Source organism: Palaemon carinicauda, chromosome 4 (assembly GCF_036898095.1).
Source record: "Palaemon carinicauda isolate YSFRI2023 chromosome 4, ASM3689809v2, whole genome shotgun sequence".
NCBI lineage: Eukaryota > Metazoa > Arthropoda > Malacostraca > Decapoda > Palaemonidae > Palaemon > Palaemon carinicauda.
Window position 1 is genome coordinate 73,445,096 of NC_090728.1, and position 21,202 is coordinate 73,466,297.

General features: G+C 33.8%; 1 protein-coding gene across 7 annotated transcripts in view; it reads left to right on the plus strand.

The window, feature by feature from the left end:
• Window positions 1-21,202, plus strand: part of Dlg5 (Discs large 5) — an 847,504-nt gene that overhangs the window by 570,417 nt on the left and 255,885 nt on the right. For 6 of the 7 annotated variants that reach the window (XR_011044295.1, XM_068372367.1, XM_068372363.1 and 3 more), the window contains 4 exons: window positions 3,459-3,485; window positions 12,365-12,529; window positions 13,085-13,246; window positions 13,804-13,893. Coding sequence is in view for 6 of the 7 variants with exons in the window: in XM_068372367.1 (XP_068228468.1) it covers window positions 3,459-3,485; window positions 12,365-12,529; window positions 13,085-13,246; window positions 13,804-13,893 (444 nt within the window). In the remaining variant the exon portion in view is untranslated. The remainder of the gene's footprint in view (window positions 1-3,458; window positions 3,486-12,364; window positions 12,530-13,084; window positions 13,247-13,803; window positions 13,894-21,202) is intronic. The other variant, XM_068372364.1, reaches the window with a different exon arrangement.

Sequence of the window (21,202 nt, forward strand, 5' to 3'; positions counted from 1 at the left end):
ATGTGAGAGGAGGTTCTGTTAGTCACTGCGTGGGATTAGGTGATAATGCGTTACTTTTAGTTGGCAAATTGTGGCATTTGATGCTATATTTGATCATGAGTATTCTTAGGGTCTTTCCTGATATAATTAAACGCTATCAGAGAAGAGAAGAATAAAAGAATTCCTGTTAATGCCATTTGCTTCCCTTACATTCTTTGGCTATTGATGTTTAATATTCTTTCAACTTTTTCATTGCATTATTAACAGCAAATTATTTTTCTTTTCTTTCGTGAAGTTTAGGAGTCAGAGGAAAGCAAAGACAAATATTAATTTTACAAAGCTTCCTCTCCCATCCAAAACTTTCATTACATTCATACTCACTTGTTGTTTCATTTTATGAACAAAATTATTACTGCTTGGTTTAACTGATTCAAGAATGTTAGGTCAGAATCAAATTACTTATCAATGTGGGTAATTGAGCTGATGAAAAGTTGACTTACTTCCCTTTAGATGTGAAGCAGTGTGATCAAGCAACTATACTCTTCTGTCAGTAGCCTCAGGATAAGTGTGCATGGCTGTTGGCAGTCTATTTTTATAGCTAATATGTCAGCATTCAAAAAGAAATGGTATCCCAATTGTATACTTTAAATTTGCTAGTTCCTTCCTTATATACATATATATTAAATAGATTACAGTATATATGTAGTGATCCCCAAGACCCTATATGTGACACCACAGTCTTGTCGCTGGTTTCCCTAAAACAACTACGAAGGCATCAATTCAGTATCTGCGTGGAAAGGAGTTTTTGTTAAGGCCATTTTTTTTTCCTAAATTTAATTCTAAAATGTTACTTTCTTATTCTTTTATTTTACATTATTTTTTGTGTGAACATGATTGTGATTTGGTCCAATGGCAGCATCAGTGGTCCAGTTATGAATACTCAGAGGGATTTAAAAGCCATAGTCTTATTTTTTTAGTACCATGTGTTTCAGAAATAAAAAGATCAATTATGTGTTTATGAATTATAGTGGTGAGAAATGGCTGCAATGTAAGTGAATAGGGCATTATTAAGTACATACACATTCAATGCAGAGAGTAAAATGTCAGTATGATTGATGGGATCTCCAGGTAACTGCACCTTTACCATCCAAGATTGCAAGTCTCCCTTTTTTTATTAAAATTTGCAAATATGTTTTCATTAGTTTTCAAATTTTGTTTATTGTTCAATTTTCCTTTCTGTTTAATCGTGATGTTGATATGTTGGTACAGTGAAAGTATCATTATTGACGACAAATGAATGCAGGATGTGGAAAGATGTGAAGATGAAGAAAAAAAATAACTTTAATAGATTTGGGATTCATTACTTATGCTAGAAATTCCCCTTGTGCTTATGCTCTGGAAAATGTTTGTGATGAAGTAGTTTTTAATGAAAATATGAGTCAGAGGGAAAGTTACCATCACATCCCATCACAAGACATTTAAGTATTTAGTTTTCTCCCCTGGAGATTTTTATATTGTATGATTTAGATTTGTTGTCTTTCTTGACTTTTGCTTTTCTCATCCTGGTTTTAACAGTTTTAGTCAACTGCAGCCTTTTATTTAGGAACACGGGTACTTGTTTCTATTCCTTATAGAGTAGTTATGGCAGTTTTAGGTAACTAGAGCCTTTTAAGAAGAGAGCTACTAGAACCTTAGTTAAGAAAGATTTAGTTAACTGCAGCCTTTCATTATAAGGAAAGATTACTGGAACTTTATTCCTTATTGCTTGGTTGTGGCAGTTTTAGTTATATGCAACCTGGTATTTTAAGAAAAGGGCTTCTGGAACTTTATTCCTTTTAGCTTAATTATGACAGTTTGGTTAATTGCAGCCTTTTATCTGAGGAATGTCTGCTGGAACTTTATTCCTTCTATGTTGTAAGAGATAGAGATCCCTATTTAATTATGTGCACAAAAATTTATATTTTTTCTCAACATTTAATCTATTCCCTGTAGCAGTGGAAGGCTCCAAAACTAAATGTAATAACTAAAGATGATCCCCATAACTGAAAATTTCCACATTAGCCACTTCATTCATACACATACTATTGTATACATACTCTTCACCATTCACATCTATTTTCCAGTGCCTTCTTTACATTTGTCATCCTAATGTCTCATCTCATGATATATGTATTACAGTACTTAAGCAGTTTATCTGAATAGCTGTAATTCTTTTTTTTTTTTTTTTTTTTTTCACTTGCATTCAACTCCCATATTTTGTGAGAGCTGAATTAACCCTCTCTTCTTATGTTCCTTCTATGTCCTACATAGACATTCCAAGATTCTTCCTTGTTCTTAGCACAAACCCTGCTACCTACCTTCCTTCAGCTATCTTGTGACTCACCTTCTCTTTTGTACTACCGTCATTGATCACTGATATTTCTTGCTGGGTACCTATGTGAAGCAACCACTTATATTTCTCCTACAATCATATAATCCCTTTGAGATGTTAGTGACATAATTTGGAGTCATGCAGATCATCAATCTTTGATATTCTGATGATTATAAGTGACCTTTTATATAAATTTTCAGCCATATTTAACCTATTTTTTTGCTTTTAAAATGTACTATTTTTATTTTGAAGATACTGTAAGAAATTTGTTTTTTCTGCTTTAAAATGACATGGTAATGTATATTATGCCATAAAGAATAAACTTACAGTTAGTGGTAAAAGGAACATGTTGCTATATCATTAAGTGGTCACAGTGTGATTTGTTTGCAACTATTTTTTGCAATCTGAGATTTTAAAAGGTGTGACTTTCATTGTTCCATCTTCCTAGCCTTCATCTATCCCCGTGACCTTACTCTTGACCCTTTTTTATTAAAACTAAATTTTGTCTCAAATACTTATAGATTGAGTGATGTCAAAAATCTGTGAAAGGAAATATATTTTAGGTGCAAAATGACATGATAAGAAATATGTTGTGAATGGAGTTTAGTTATTGGTGCTTGCAGATGGAACAGTACTGATTGGAGATAGTGATTATTTTTTCCTTTACTATTTTAGCTTTTATGGAATTATATCTGCTAGCTATTTTACAAAATTAAAAGTGTAAGTTGTATGTATATAGCATTTATCTTTTAGAGATTTTATTGACATTAAAACTGGATCACTGCAGTTGCCATTTTATCATTTCTTGGTTTAATTAATAGTTGCAGCTGAGGAAATTTAGTTTTACTCAGTTCCCTAATGAATTTGAATAAAAGGGCGGTGTCATATCTAGTCACCAATACATTAGTTTTGTTTTATGTTTACACCACATGTCACTTGTGTATGGTTATTTTACTGTAGTTTGAAAAAATTGTTTTGCACATTAAATATGCAAAATTTGCAGGGCAGTGACTGGTGCCATCATAGTTTAATAATTCCTTGTCAATAATACCTACTGACCCAATCCTAACCTTCCCCTTCTTTCTCTCTTTCTTGCCCCTGCCCTCAGAAGTTTAGATTCCCGCTCAAAAGACAGGTGGGTTTACCCCCATAGTTATGACATGAGGTGCATGAAGTACTGTACTCTATATTAACATCTTTTGCATAATTATTGTTTACTTTGGGTTTTTCAGTCACAGAAAGATCTTTATATATAGAATAATTATCTTCAAATGAAGCATTAGTTGTGGTCTCTAGGAAGTTTCATATCGCTTATGGTTTTTTAATAATGTAATTCTTAGAGAAAGAAAGAAGATTAACACTTAGTTTAATGCTTACTGTGGCTGTTATGAAGCTTGATTTTTTTTACATTCATGGGAATATATTTTTATTATGGCATGCAAAGCATGGAAAAAATATTTATTGCACTTTTATTTTGGTTTTGAAAATCTTTGTCAAGGATTTATGTTTAGAAATGTATTTTATATTGTTGTAAGTAGATTACTTAAGTGAATCTTACTTTTATTATATTTTGCCTTTTGAGCTTTTTAGTGTGTTTGAATATATTTCTCTTGCTTTTAGAACAGTGCTTCATTTATGGAGATACGATTTGAGCAGTTGTGCTTTTTATTAGGTTGTAGAACATATATGATTAGGCTGCTGATATATTTATGGTAAAAGTATTGTAGCATTTAAGATTTTATTTATTGGAACTTAGTAATGTTCTGTACTTAACAACTGCCAAGTAAAAAACAAAAAGGGACTATGATAGTTCACAGGTTATGAAATGCCAACAGCAATTTGATTGTGTGCACAATTAGTAGATTGCTTGGCCTAATGAACTCTGTGCTAGTTTTACTGTTGTTGATTCTTTGGTAATTGAGTTGCTCTCTCTTTGGTGCCACACTTAGGAGACGGTAATAGTAAGTTGTGGTTAGTTTTGTAGGCCAGGCAGCTGTATTCATAGGCATTTTTAAGCTTTTCAAGAACAAAGTAACGATAGGTTGTTATTATTATCAAATTGATTCTCAGTTTTGAACATCTTGAAGACAGAAAGACAATGAATGCTATTTCACAGTCAAAAAACGTTTTTATACTTTGGGTTTTGAATACGGTTGTTTCTATTTGAGATATTCAACTGTGTTTTTGTTATCCTTTGCCCAGTTCACTTTGTCTAATTCTAATTAATTTGTTTTCATTTTCAAGGACCTGGTAAACATTTGTTTTTTTTTTTTCTGTACTGTATACTGTACTTTACGGAACATCATAAATTGAAATTTCAGGGGGGTTGCATACCTTACTTACGTAATGTAGGAAAAAAGCCACATAAAGCTAAATGTTCCTTGAAAAAATGATTATATGTATTTATTTCATATACTATAATTTAGTTACTGCTTTGCTTGTATGTTTTAACTAATATTTAGAATAAGTTGAATTTAATTAAATCTTTTACGAATATTTTATGCCAAAGTATATTTTTTTTTTAGAAACAACATAATGCTGTTATTTATAATTTTCTGTAAGAAATTTTGATTTGTTACTAAGGAAACAATTTAGAATTAAATAACCCACACCTCAAGACTGTTATTAATGTAAAACAATAGCTAGATATAATATTTTCATTCCACTTGCAGCTGCTTAAGTTAGAAACATTGTAAGAAATATTGTAGAAACTGCAACTTTCCTGTTGTACTTAATGGGATTATTTTATTCCAGTCTAGGAGATATAATTATTGAATAATACTGGAATTTGGTCAGGTAGTAGTAAGCTTGCCATAAGTTAATAGCATTCAAATAATCCTAAATTATTCATATTTTCAGTAAAATCACAAATTCCCAATTCATTTAAGGGGGCCGGCTGGCTAATGCCATTTTTAAGGACAGGGCTTTGACATTCATACCACTTAAGGTGACTTAGGACACCTCCAAACTGCATAGGATTTTGCCTCTGACCATCAATTTTCCGATGCCAAAGCGATTTATCATGAAAATGAGTGTTTTTCAAATTCAATCTCCTCCCTTGATAATTAATATTAAGACCTGGGATTACTACCCTATATAGACGTAATTTAGACCTCCAATCAATTGAAGTTTTTCCTTTTTTTTAATTCATTTTGCTATATATTAAATTTTGATTATGGTAAAAAATTAAACCTAAAAATGAGAAAATAAATATGAAACAAAAATTGGATAAAAGGGCACCATTTGATTGTTTTATGGTGTTTTTCCAACTTATGTACCAAATTCAATGCTATATCTATAAAACTAAGGGAATAGATAGAATTTGAAGGTCAACAAGGATAGTTTTGAGATATGGGCATTCAAAGTTTTCTTTGTATTTTTACAGAGACAATATTAATAAATCATGATTATTATGAATTTTATATTCCTTTTTGGATACTAATAAACCAGAACAAAGTTTTTATTATAATTTAATCACGAATGAAGATTCTTTTGTTCAATATCTTGCTTCTTGAGGCGAGACGGTCGCGCGTTCATCTCTCTTCTTCACTAACTCCGATAATTTCGCCGACATTACCCACTTCTGCACTCTTATTAGAGTAAATTTTCTTATTTCTAATGTTAGCAAGATGTTTAAATTGTCTTTTCCTCTTTGGCATGATGAAATCCTTGCTGAAACCAAGAAAACCAGACGTAAAAACGAGTGAAAGTTGGAAATTAAAAATTCAAACGTGTACTCTTTATGAGGTTTGTGGTAGGACTGATGTATTACTGTGTAATACATCGTCTTGTGAATCATGGAATCTATACAGATGTCATTGCTCACAATTTGTTTTATATTAAAATGTAAGGATTATCAAAATTTACGAAAACAGAAGAAAGTGCATTTTCTTGTAGGGAACAATGTTTTTCGTTTATTGGGTACTTTTACTAATTACCCTGTAACAATGAAAGTAAGAGGAATTTTGACAAAATATTTTGTATACACATTCTCCATTACCATACGAAGTTCAGTGAATTTTTTCAGGATTTTGTGTTTTTATTCTTAAACCCCCATATATTAGGATACTGGCTGGCCCCCTTAAGCAGCTGCTCAAAATATTTTATATTTTCCTTGTATGTTTGGAGTAATGATATATAGATAACATACCACTGAGTTACAGTGGCATGCAAGTAGTAGGCCTAGAGCCTTATCCTGTAATTGAGTTATTGTACCATAATTACATGGTACATATAATAACATAAACAATGAATAGGACTGTTGGTTTTATATTAGTTTCCAATGTAGTTGTAAGACATTTTGCATCTTGGAATTTTTATATAAATATGATTATAAAGCAATAGACCAAGCAAGGAAACCTAAATCCAAGTAAATTTTGCAAGCATAACATTAACCATACTTAAGTTTTTGCCTTTAAGCCAATAGCTTCGATGGCTTTAGAATTATATCCAAGGAATTCCTTTCATAACAGTGTTGGAATATCAGGGTTCTGATCTAGTAGATGCTCCAGAAGAGTTGCTAACCAGAATTGAAGATCATGTCAAAGAACACTATAACGGTGCTTCCTTGCAAATCCTAATAGAAGGAAGGCACCCTCTTTTATCACGTTTTGGAGTGCCTTCGTTGATTTGTTGGTGCTAGTTGTGGTCAAATGTAGCAAATGCACAATTTTTTTAATTAGTCGTGAATATTCTTGAAAAAAGTATACTAAGAGAGGTCTTGAACCCTGCTCTACTGTTTTAAAACAGATTATAGTACTACTAATCCCCAAAGCATCGAATGGTTGGAGACCAGTTCTATGTTTACAGTTCTCACAAAGTTTTTTTTTATGGAAACACCCTCGACAGAGATGTCCTCAATAGACCCCTCTGATACAAAATTTCATATTTTTATTAATCCCAATTCAAGGAAATACCTTAATTTTGTCAACAAGAGGTTTATCCATTTAAGTGCCTATTTTTTGGTCTCATGATTGCCTCTCAAATGTTCACCAGGATGATGGCCCCCATTTCAAAATGATAAAGAATTCTGGGCCAAGGTTTTATATACCTGGACATTTGGCTAATTTGAGTGATTTTTAAGAAAAGATTCTGATACAGCAAGTGTGGTTGCTCTGGTTACTGGAGTGGTTGGGAATCTAGGTCAGTTTGAAGTTCCTTCTGGTTCCAGTTCAGAAGATTCTATATTTGGGAAGGATAATAACAACAGTTCCTTTACAGATTTTTCTGTCAGAGAAAAGGATTCAAGTTTTTCATCTATTGTTGAAAATGTTTAAAAATTTGAAGTCTATGTCAGGTCAGAAACTGATAAATTTTCCAGGGAACTTGACTTCCTTAGAGAAGTTTGTTCTGATTGAATGCCTAAAGATGACGGTTTTCCAATTTCATTTCAATCAACATTGGAACAAGTTCATCAATCTAGATATAATCTCAATTCTAGTGATGGAAAACCAACATCAACTGCTGAGTGGTGGGACAATTACAGGTGGTTATCCAAGGGAGTTTCCATGGAAATGAAAATCCCAGACCTTTCTCTGGTTGTAGATGTTTCATAAAGTTCACAGGAATGATAGGGAGCAAATCTAGATCTGCCGCGGAGATAGACGTCTCAGAAATCAACTCTTCATAACATTTGTCAAGGGCGTTTAGTAATAATCAAGGCTCTTCAGGGCCAGTAACCACTTGTAGAAGGGGTTAGAAAGGAAGACCAGGGTGTTTTCAGAAAATATAATGACATTGGCCTACATCCGGAGTGAAATGGGGGACAAGATCACAATCCATTTGCAAGAGTGCGGAGGTGCTATTAACTGGACATATTTGATAGGGTTAACCCTCTTCCTCAGTTTATTCTGGGAAAATCAGACATATGAACAAATCAGATGGAAAGGAATAATTAGATTCTTCCAAACAAATGGTCCCTACATCCTTTGTTATGTCTATGAATTTAGAAGTGATGGACTCGACGAACTGTAGACATGTTTGCATGAGTACTGAACAAAAAGATAAAAGTGTTTTGTTCACCAATTTCGGATCTCTTAGCATGAAAGGTAAATGCCCTATTACAAAACTGATCAAATCTGGATCTTTTCACATTTCACCTGTTTGCCATGAACAAGTTCGGAATTTCTTTAAACATCAGGATGACGCAAGTAACACCATCCTGGCAACAATTAAAATGGTTCACAGATCTGTGTCGTCAGTTGTCCTAGTGTCCGAGAAGGTTGCAGTATTAAACCAATCTTCTCAGGCAACCAGTCCTGGAGGTGATTTAGCTAAACCCATCTATGCTACATATAGCTGTATGGAAATTATCAACCATATTCTCAGAAACATATGGCTTTTTGGGCCATCTAGATTGCCTGTTATAAGTTCCAATAGACAATGTGCCAATAATTTGTACCAAATATTATAGAATGGGTATTTTGATTGGTATAAATTTAGAAATGTATCAATGACCAGAACTAGCTTGGATAATATTTTTAAAAATTTTGAAATTTCATCTTTCCCTTTTTTATGAAAAAATTTTCATCCCAGCTATTAACCAATATACAGTAGATCCGTACCGACTTCTGTACTGTTCTCAAGCAGTTTCGATAATATCTATGCATATTATGTATTATAATATACTAGATTTCTTTGTTTGGTAAGAATGATAATATATTATTTTGACTAAACTAGCAGCGTAGAGGTAGTTCTCCTAATTTGTTTTTTAGGATTAGAATTCCAAATCGTCCTTTGTCCATAAATGCAATATCTTTTGTTAAAAGTTTGGTCACAGAAGCTCTGAAAGAATTAGTTCACTTCTGTTGAAAGCCTTGAAGGTTAGGTTTCATGATATTAGAAGTACAGTAATCCCTTTGCTATCATAGGTGTTCAATTCCAGGCCCTTCCAAGATAGCTGAAGAACTGTGAAGTAGGTACAGAATTTGAAGCTATATTTTTTCAATTATTTTTTGTTTTCATATTTTAATTCTTCATAAACTTCACCTTTTATAAACCTTCCTAACACTCTTTAAAAACCAGTTAAACACTCTTAAAACCCTTTTTAGGCCAAGTTTTACCTTTGATGTCGACACATCCCTATACATATACATAAATACAAAAATTAAATCTTATCACTCATTAATGTATGTACTGCTAGTCCAGGCTACACCATTTGCCAATCTATATGTCCATTTACTGTGGCCAAAAAGTACAGTTGTATTTAAAATAAACAAGATTTTAATAACAATGACGTTTTACTCAACGTGTCCAATAAAAATTATAGTAATATTCACATTTTAGAATCATATGAAATAAAAATATAGCGAATATTCATCTTTTCCATTGTTTACATTTGTAAGCTCTTCAAGACTATCGTCTACACTTTCCAAATCAGCTGATTAAAAGCAAGCTACTGAATGATTTTATTTATCTAGCTGAAAGAGTCAATTATTGGTTGAACTATCATTTTTATTTTAATAAATAAAAGTATGTAGTTTTTAGTAAGAATACTTTTCTCTTATTTTATTTACTGTCCATTTTAATGTCATATGGAAGTTTAGAGGTACAGTATTTCATTCTTATTACTGATGCACGATAATTTTATAGTCTTTACCCATACGATGTTTGATTACAAAGCTTAGAAAATTATTGACTTTTTTCCAGTTCTTTAGATAGTTTTTGTGCAATTTTGTGTAACTTTTCATAAACTGAAAAAGGTATAATACATAATATATGTCATATTCTATGTAACGTCATTTATAACAACTTCGATAATTGGTTACTATCAAATGAACAATGAAATGCAAGCAAAACAGCTGTGATTATCTGAATCTGTTGTACATAACAAAATAGCTATTATGCATTACTAACGATACTTTTAACATACTGTATTGAACTAGAAGTTGGCATAAAGAGATGAAGGAGAAGAATATAGTTTATTATAATTTAGTTTCGTAAAAGGATTTCGCATGATGCTGTACATAAGATACATTATTAAATATTTTTTTATGGTTGAAGATTTGATGCTCGCACAATATATAAGATGGCAAGTTTTACACGAGTATATGTGGTATTACTGCAATTTACTTTAATGATTTTAGGCCAAAAAAGACTATTTTTAGGTAAAGATAATTTAAGATATGAAATACAGTATATAAAATTTATCAGTTTCAGAAATGTGCTATTTAAATAGGAATCCACGTGATAGATTTACACATACTGTACTGTAACATATTTATAAATTTGTGGTATACTGAGAGAGCATTTCCAATAGGTGAACAGCAATATGGTGAGGGATTACTGTACACCTACATTGCATAATTTTTGCATAAATCTTTCTTAGGAAAGGGTTTTGGCAGCAACCCGGTGGTGCACCAAGTCAATTTTCTAAAAACATTATCTTAAATGATCCTGGTTTGTTTATCAAGATTGCTGGGGCTAGGTCCTATAGTGGCTGCTGGTGGTGATGTCTTAATAAAAAATTTTGGTTTTGTTTGTTTATATTTTTCTTAAATTGAATAAGAGAATTCTTTTTGTTACATGGGTTTGAAGTTATATTGATAGGTAATTAGGAAACAGTCTTGAGTCCTGTATTATATAAATCAAAATTTCACTACTGTAATAAACTTTGTTATTTCTATAGTCACCTGATGTTCATATACATGCCCATTCTCCTCCCTACTGAGTTGTGGTATCAAAAGGATAAGGAATAGTTTTGACTTTGAGACTGAAAGACAAAGGTTCCATGGCTTGACCAAGCCATTGGTTATTGCCATTAATTGCTAGATTATTTTGTTCCTTTACTAGATATAAGTGTATTGAAACAGAAGAAAACAAGAAAATTTTCAGTTTAACGGGTAAATGTTGATAAAACCAAATTTCCTTAGAGGAGCAATAGAAACATCAGGTAGAAAGAACAAATTTTAGTACTAAAATTCAGTGTTTTTCATACAAAACAAAGACCTGACACCATGTCTCTGCCTCTTCTCCATTTGTAATATCATCTGCTCGCTGCACTAAGAAGATTTATGTCCTGTAATAACATCTTTTCTAAATCTCCTCCCTTTTATTTGTCAAGGTTCTTGTTTATACTACATTGAATTATGCAGCTCACATGTGCCCATCATATTTTTATTTAACAGTAGTCATGAGATTTTTTTTTTTTACCATTTAATCTCCTTAAATTCATAATTTTAGTTCCATTGAATTTTTTATCTATATTTTTGCAATGAGCAAGGAACTGTAAAGAGTGATTTTCATCAGTATGTGTACACTTATCTATATAATCTTTTCATAACATCAACATCCTTGTTATACCCCTTAAACATTTTAGGTTATTTTAGTGGTCATTCATGTTCGTTTGTGAATACTGTATAAAATGATTATTTACACTCGCAGAAACATAACTGTGAGGTAGAGCCGAAAAAATGAAGGGTATTGATGTTTTGCAATCCATTTTAGTGACTGTTAAAGGACATTCAATTTTTTCTTTTAATTTTCACTTGTATAATTCACTAACTATGAATACAGCTGCATATCCCATTCAGTAGTAAACTATTTTTTCTTAATTTATTATGAACAAAGTACTTCCATAAGTTAGTTAATATTGTACATCTACAAGGAAAAGAAATTTCACTGGGAGTATAAACCCCTCAAGTATGTAAATGATAAAGATTTAAAGAAATAAATAAGATGTAAATTTGTTTTAGCAGTGTACATTCTACTACATGGAAGACATTTGTATACTTTTTTAATATCTAATGTAATGGCAAATGAAATACTATGATGGTAATAAAAAAAGAATACAGTAGTGCATGAAAGATCTTGTTTTGTCAACAGATGTCTTTATTTGTAGTGTACATAAATGCTTTACTAATAATAATATTAATTTACTAACTCTAAAAAGATTAATGATGTTCAAGTCCTATATGAACACGATTGTGTTGAATTTGTAGACTTAAGTATGTGGTATAAAGATTTTGTATGTGTCTAATCTACTGCGTTTTGTTGCATACCCAATACCTGTTGTAGGAGGCTATGTCTCAGGAGGGCTCAGGAGAGGCCATCAACCAGCTTTACATGACTACCATGCGCAAATATGAAGCCATCAAAGATGAATATGATTCAATCAGAAAGAGGTATTCAGATTTAGTTGCCTCACATTCCAACAACATCTCCAAATTGGAACTCACGCAGGTAAGTCATGAAATTATAAATTATTCTGTCCTGCATCTTACTTGTTATCAGTTGCCCTTTATATTAATGTACTGAACAGTACTGGAAATATTTACTTGGAGCTTAGAATATTCCCCCTCTTCCCCACTCTTTATCGATTTCATCTGTGTGTATTTTTTACTGGTTCCAATGCCATAAACATAACTTATCCAGCACTTAATTGTTCTTACTCATATGTTAGAAGGTAATATTAGAGATCTAGGCAATTTTATGAGTTATGTTGGTTATTGAATCATTTGTAAAATGGCAAATAATTATTTTTATTTGGAGCAGCTAAGAGGAATGATGCTCTCTTATTTTGCTTTCAAATATTTCATAGAACTGTTGAGAGTCTTTAAGGGAGAAATAATGTTGGTTGGCAGTGAAGGTGACATGGATAACTGTAAGAAATGGTATCTAATGAAGATGTTTTCTTTGATTTATTTTGATGTTTTTAACAATTATTTAAAATTTATTTTTACCTCATCTTAGTTTTTAAAACGAGTGTAAATGCAATTGATTTTTGTAATATTACAGGAAGAAGTGTCTCGCCTTAAAAAACAGTATGAGGAAATATTGAGAGAATGTAATGAAGCTGTGAGGGAAAAGAATTGTCTAAAACAGCAGTGCACCAAAGCCATTACTGAGTGGGACTCTGCCCTCAGGGAAAAAAACAAATTACAAGAAGAATTATTGAAGGTAAATTAAAAGTTCCAGGAATAATTAAAAAGTGAAATAATGAAACAATGTATTTTATTCAAATTATATATCTAACAAATAAATACAATTTAAATTCTGAAAGTGAATTAAAGAAAGTTATTTAAACAAGAATGCTGTGGGAAATGAAGGAATGAGATTAATAAAATCAAGAAAAGCTTTTCATCAATATTGGTTCTGAAAAGTTTTACAGAATATTTTAATTCAGAATTCAACCCCTTGTCTATGGTAGTTTATTGCTCAAAGGATTTGTCAGTTTCTCGTAACGTCTCCTAGAAACTGTTGGAGATAAACTGTCTTTGTGATGCTTTAGATGTTGTTTGTTTTCTTCAGAAGCTTTTATTCACTGTAGATAAGAAGTTAATGTACATACTGTATGTGTTTCTCACCCTTCATATTCCCTCATGTATCCCTCATGAAGTCACTGTTTTGTTCAATTTGTTGAATTGTTCACAGTGCAAAGATTGTTTGGAAAATCTCCTACCCATTTCTGTATTATTGTTTTACCTCAGCCCCCTTTTTTGTAATTATCATCTCAGATTCGAGAGAAGTACGATGAGATAATGAAAGAAATGAACACTCATCTAATGCAGAGGCAACATCTCAATAAGGATCTGAAGAGGTTACAGGTAAGGAGGAAGGATTCCACAATTATTTGTTTACCCTGTGTATTGTTTGCTATTCGTGACTACCTCCTTGAATTCGAATTGATGTTTATTGGGATAAAGATATTGACTTGTTATTCCATTCCTTTGAATAACCTTTTAATTGTAATTGTACTGCATGGGACGATGCATTTTATTTGTTTGTTCATTTTATTAGATTTTATTTCTTTGACCCAAGCGAGTAAAGCATAAATTTAGAGCAGTTGAGTGCTAGGTAGGCGAATGTATAATTATATACTGATAATTTTGGCGTTGGGGCTTTGTGGTCTCCAAGGTAATTCCTGCTAAAGGCTAGAATAGGAAATCCAGTGTGACACAAAATACCTAAGAAATATTGTCTTTCTTGCTCCAGGGCCTTTTTATCAATGGTAACTAACCATAACCTTGCATCATGGGTCAGAGTGGAAGACCAGATTAATATTTACTAAAACATAGAATTAGCTACCCATGTGACAGAGAGATCACCATTAATGAAGCTGATAACTTTACATATACAGTTTTGTTGTTCCTACATAGTGTAAACTGATTATGATAGACAATCACAGCATCAGGTGTAGTTCCTCGAATTGAATGAAAAATTTAATAATGTAGGATTTTTATTGAAGGCTTTTGTGCAAATACTGTAGATAGATAAATTTTGAGGAAAATTTATTTTTCCAAAAAGTTCATTATTTATGATCACCCTAAGGCTATGGCAACAATCTCTTTAGGTCATACCCCCCATTTCATTTTATCTTTGGTTTGTCATCATGGCGCATGTAGTGATTGACCTGTCTGTTAATCCATCTGTCGAGCCCTTTGTATGTCAGTCCATCCAATAAGATTATACGTTTCTTAAAATATTAAACCTCAAACTTCATGTAGATCATATACTGGTGATCAGGAATTAATTTTTTTGTATTGGATGAAAGAGTTTTGGTAAGTCTTGAAGGTGAAAAGTCAATTATAAGTTTAACCCGGGCTGTAATTTTGAACTAATTGATAAAGTCTTTGTATTTGGCATACATACGTACTGCACTAATGAAGACATTAGATAGTGAGGTCAAGTTTAGGGTTATCCTGAGGGGTAAAAGGTGTAGTAGGAATTTAGGTTTACCGTAATTTTTTAAGTACACATGAAATCCTTCATTTCTGGCATGTACACTTCATAAGTGAATCTTATGCTATGAGTGGGTAAAAGAAATATCTACATTCCTAAGGTCAAATAAGAATTTGTTATTGCTGAAGCAATGTGTTTTACAATCAAATCTTACTGGGTACAGTATTTTATCTCACAATAGTATTAACCAAAGTTGTCTGTTATTGTCTGCAAATAAACAATTTAATATCATAAAAAATACAGTGGAACCTCTACATACGAATGTTCTAACATACAAATTTTCCAACATCCGAAGAAAATTCGACCAAATTTCTGTCTCGACACCCGAAGTGTTGCTCCAACATCCGAAGTAAACAATACGAGTACGCGTGGAATTTTCTCGAAAGCGTCAACCGTGGTTTGTTGTTGAGGGACGCCAATCGAGCGTCACCTTGGTCAGTCCTCTCATCTCGTGCGCATCATGTGGTTGTTCTCTATTCGCTCAGATATTAACAGTGTTTTTTATCTTCCTTTTTCACATGTTGTTTTCTCTGTTTCGTAATCATGGGTCCTAAAAAAGCTTGGTTTCGGTTCAGGAAGTAGTAGTAGTGGTGAGAAAAGGAAGAAGTCAATGCTTTCATTAGAACTAAAGCAAGAAATAATAGAAAAGCATGAGCGAGGTGTACGTGTTAGCGATCTGGCTAAACAATATGGCCGGAATATGTCTACGATCTCGACGATCATAAAACAGAAGGCAGCCATTAAAGCAGTGAAACCATCGAAGGGGATCACGATTATTTCCAAACGTCGTAGCCCTACCCTTGAAGAGATGGAACGCCTTTTGTTAATATGGATCAAGGGCAAGGAGATTGTTGGCGATATGGTCACTGAAACTATCATTTGTGAGAAGGCCAGCGCTATCTACAGTGACTTGCAGGCGGCAGGCTCTGGGGGTGACGCGGGGGAGAGTTCAGCCGATCCTACGACGGAGGAATTCAAGGCATCTCGAGGTTGGTTCGAGAAATTTAGGAAACGGACTGGGATTCATTCAGTTGTTTGGCATGGAGAAGCTTCGAGTTCCAACACCAAGGCTGCTAAAGACTTTGTTAAAAAGTTTGAAAGCATCGTGGCGGAGGAAGGCTACGTAGAGCAGCAGGTGTTTAACTGTGATGAAACCGGTCTGTTTTGGAAAAAGATGCCTAGTCGAACGTACATTACCGCCAAAGAGAAGAAAATGCCTGGACATAAGCCAATGAAGGATCGGTTGACTCTTGCGCTTTGTGCCAACGCCAGCGGGGACTGCAAAATTAAGCTTTTATTAGTTTACCATTCCGAAAACCCTAGGGCATTTAAAGCACATAGAATTAATAAAGACCTGCTACATGTTCTATGGCGTTCTGATTCTAAGGCTTGGGTTACTAGGCATATCTTTGTGGAATAGGTAAACGTAGTTTTCGGCCCTGCTGTCAAGAAGTACCTTCAGGAGAGGAATTTGCCTTTGAAGTGCTTGCTTTGTTTGGACAATGCAACCGCTCACCCCCCCGAACTCGAAGATGATATCATCGATGAATACAAATTCATCAAAGTGTTGTATCTTCCACCGAATACCACCCCTATCCTCCAGCCCATGGACCAGCAAGTCATCTCTAATTTTAAGAAGCTGTACACCAAGCATTTATTTAAGCAGTGCTTTAATGTCACACAAAGCACCAACATAACTTTGCGTGAATTTTGGAGGAGCCACTTTAATATCGTGCACTGCTTAAAGATCATAGATCAGGCTTGGGAGGGAGTAACTCGTTGGACCCCGAATGCAGCTTGGAAGAAGCTTTGGCCTGATGCTGTTGCTCCCAGAGATTTCGAAGGTTTTAGCCCCGAGAATGAACCTGTGGTTGCCGCCGAGGAAACGTCGAAGAGATAGTATCCCTTGGCAAGTCCATGGGTCTGGAGGTGGATGAAGATGACATCACCGAACTCGTCGATGAGCATCATGAAGAGCTCACCACCGAGGAACTCAAGGAGCTGCAAGCCATGCAGCATGATGAGTTCCAAGCGCAGTTGAGTGAGTCGGAGGAGACCGACGAGGTAGGCCAAATCTTAGGTACGGCGGAAATAAGACAGATGTTGGCATATCATCAACACGTGGTTGATTTCATCGACAAGCATCACCCACAGAAACTTCAGATTTGCCGTGTAATTGCGCAGGTCGATGATGTTTGTTCAACTCATTTTAGAAAAATTCTCAAAAGCCCTACCAAGCAACTTTCACTCGATAGTTTTTTAAAAATCTCTACTAAAACGGTCTAGTGATCATGATAAAAAGAAAGTAAGTGAAGCAAAGAAAAGAAAGACCGAATTGAGTGAAAGTGATGAAAATTAAAAATAAGTAAAGAAAAAAAATGTGAAAAAAAATTTAGAATTATAAAAATGAAAAAAAAAAATAAGCTAAGTTAAGTTAAAGTTCACTTAGTGTAAGTTAGTGTAAGTTATCGTACACGTTATCGTACAAAGTCGCCGTCCCTACCTCCTCGCTGATCTTCCATCTCCTCCTGCGTTGCAGTCCCTACTCCTGCGCTGGCCTGTCGCTAAGTTAAAGTGTTACATAAAAACCCCCTTTTTATTCATTATTTCTTTATTATTATTCTTTTTTTTAGAAATTTTTTGTGTTTATTATATTAGTTATGTGTAATTACGTGTAGCCAATTATTAAGGATTTGTTATGGGTTTTTAGGCTGAGGAACAAATCAGACAAATTACTGTGTATTCTTATGGGAATATTTGCTCGAACATACGATCGTTTTAACATACGAAGCAGTTTCTGGAACGAATTAAGATCGTATATAGAGGTATCACTGTACATTATAGTACATAGAAAGTACAGTATTGGAAATAGGTAGTAAACACGTTTGAATAGGCAAGTTTCTGGTTGCCATGGATAAGAGACCCAAGGAGAATTAACTTTACGGTAATAACTTCTGGTCGGACAAGGATTTGAACCCTTGTTAAGTTAGAACTGAGGTTACAATGACTCCATCTTTATCATTAGACCACAGAGAGATGAAAGTTAATTATAACTCTTTGATACATATTCCAGTCAAATTCAGGTTTTGTACTGAAATGAAAATCAACCCACTTGGTTTTAAAATTGTTAATGATTCTCCATATAATACAACCACCTGTGGAGATCACTGGCATGCGTTTGTGTATTTCAAACAGGTATATGGCAGCATCCACAGGCTATCTATGTGGAGTATAAATGAATTCATCATCCCAGAAAAAATAGTTTGACCAATTCAGATGTGCTAACATAACACAAGAGAGTGAGAGGTAACCTCACTGACCCTTTCAACTAAGAGACTAGAGTAAAGCAGGAATGTCCATTATCGTGTTTCCTTTTCAATCTTGGGATGGAATGGCTGATGAGCCAGACACCACAAAAGGGAGATGAAGTCAGGAGGATCAGTGGGATGATGTGGGTCAGCAGGGCATATGCGGATGAGGTAGATTTGCTGGGTGAGAAGTTTGCAGAATGCAGTAATCAAGTAAATATCTTTAGAAGAGCAGCAAAATAAGTTGGTTTGGAAATTAATGAAAGTAAGACCAAGATAATGAAAATTTCAAGGGATGGAAACGAGGTGAACTTTGTGAAGCTTGGAGGGTTAATGCTGGAGGTGCTGAGGCAGATATGTGGACTAGTCCCAGATGAACAGAGTGGTTAGTGGAGGAGAAGCCACAATATGGAACAGAGAGAAGTATCAAGGCTGCCACATATAACAAATCATATAAGATCACAAAGGCTTAGGTGGGCAGGTCACATTGAGAGAATGGGAGACAATAGTTTGATTAGATGACTCGAGACGGTCATACCAGTGGGGAGAAGACCTGTGGGCAGACCATGCATGAGATGGTTTGATAATATTAAGACAGATTTGGAGCAACTTGGAGTGGAGTATCTAGCATGTGGCCTGCGTTGGCTCTGGATCACGGGCAGTGGAGGTGTCGAAAGATCACGATGGTCTTCCGGCAGTGGAGTGAGTGAGTGAGTGACCTGTGAAGAGAAGCTGTAAATGACTAGAATGATGTATTCATTACTTGTGATAATGTTCAGTGACTTATCTAACCTGGAACACAATTTAAAATTCAGCCACAAATTAAAATTTTGTACATACTCTACAGTATTGGAAGTTAATTTTTGCTTTATGCACACACATGCAAATACACCTTTGTTAGTTGAATGTATGGGTCCTACTCTACTTTTATAATAAGTTACATGAGTCCAGATAGCAGCCCCCAACATTAATAGAAATACATGTGTATGATTCCTGCAAGATAATTGTTACCAAAGAATAATTTCAAATTTTTAAAAGGTTGGCTTTACTATGTAATGTGCTTTTATGGGACATTTTCTTCTCCATTTTATCAGCATCTGTTGAGTTGTGATTTAACAATTTTACTTTCTAAAGCTTTCATGGGCAACCTACAGCCCACAAGCCTAATCTGGCCTGCGGATGCTTTTCATCAGGCCCGCGGATGTTTCTCATCCGGCCCGCGGAGATCTTTGAAAAACTGAAGGGGACCGTCTGCTATGGTGTTTGACATAACTTTAAAAAGTTGAAAATATTTTATTGTTTATATGTATACCTTAACATATCGTACATGCTCTCCAGAAGTTTCAGCCAATTATTTTTACAAATAATGAAGATAAAGCGGTCTTTAAATGATGACGTCATCTTTACTGCGTCGTCTGCATGACTAGTTTGACAGAACAGTCTTTGCATGTTTATTTTTGCATTTATATAGCGATGTTTTCACATTTTGAAATCTCGTACGTCTGGCAGAGATAGAAGGCATGGTTAGAGGGTAGGCGAACGCAAGCTACGATCTATGAGAAGAACAGCCAGAGTTTCCTAAGACGTATAGAAGTTACGTTGCATGTGTGTTTGTTTACTTCCAGTTCGTATGTACATTGTGTTTTCACAACGTCTTCGTGAACTTTATAGCAAGGCCAATGTTACCTAAGGCCAAAGAAAGAACAAAAAGTAAGCAGAGAGCAACAAAAAAGAACCAAAAAGAGAGGGAAGCTTGAAAAAGAGTACAAACCTGGAACATTCTAACTAAAACTCTGGCAACAACGAGAGGCCGCTGGCAACTCGTGACACCCTTACACCAAGAGTATTAGTAAACTTAGGGTTTAAATACCTCATTTAGGAAGCCTTCATGTAGGAATAAACAATAAAAGTACAAATTAAGGATCATAATGTTATCTTGATCTTTTTTAAGAAAACAAAGTTAAAATTTATAGCAAATATTTGGAGGTCATAACTCAAAAACATACTTATTCACACTTAGGTACATTTTTTTACTTATTTATACTTTGATTTTAGAGAGAAAGATATCATTGAAAAGAGGGATAAAAATCCAACAATTTTGAGTAACAGAATTTTGATTTTCCTTTTTCTCTTTTTTATTATTTTACGTCTAGAGGAAGAAAATTAAGAAAAAATCATCAAAAAGAAAAGAACGAGGAAAAACAAACATCTGTCGCACTTAATTTTTTTGATTTATAAAGAAGTTTTGATGGTATGATTTTCAATACAATTTGTGTCATATTAGTGGAGGAAAATGTACCTAAAAAGTTTTTTTTTAATTCATGATTTCTGCTACGGTGAACCCTCGCTACTTCGCGGTTCGACCATCGCGGATTCACCACTTCGCGGATTTTTTCCATAACCCATATATATACAGTAATATATATATATATATATATATATATATGTATTTATGTATATATGTATGTATGTATATATGTAGGTATGTATATGTGTATATATATATATATATATATATATATATATATATATATATATATATATATATATATATATATATATATATATATATATATATATCTAAAGTAGGAAGATGTGATGTAGTTCTAAGGGAAAAGTATGGGAAATATGTCTGGGTAATAAGCAAAGCTCTACCTCCAGTTTGTTTCTTCATTATGATCAGAGATAAACGTAAACAAAACATTGGTTGCCATTTTTTATCGTGCTTTTTAGCGTGTTTAAGAAACGCATGATATAAAATCGCCTTTAATATTTGTGCCTGTTTTAGTTTAGGGTACTGTAGTACATGCATTAAGTGTTCTGTACATTAAAGGGTAGTTTGTTAACAGTACTACGTACAAGGGAA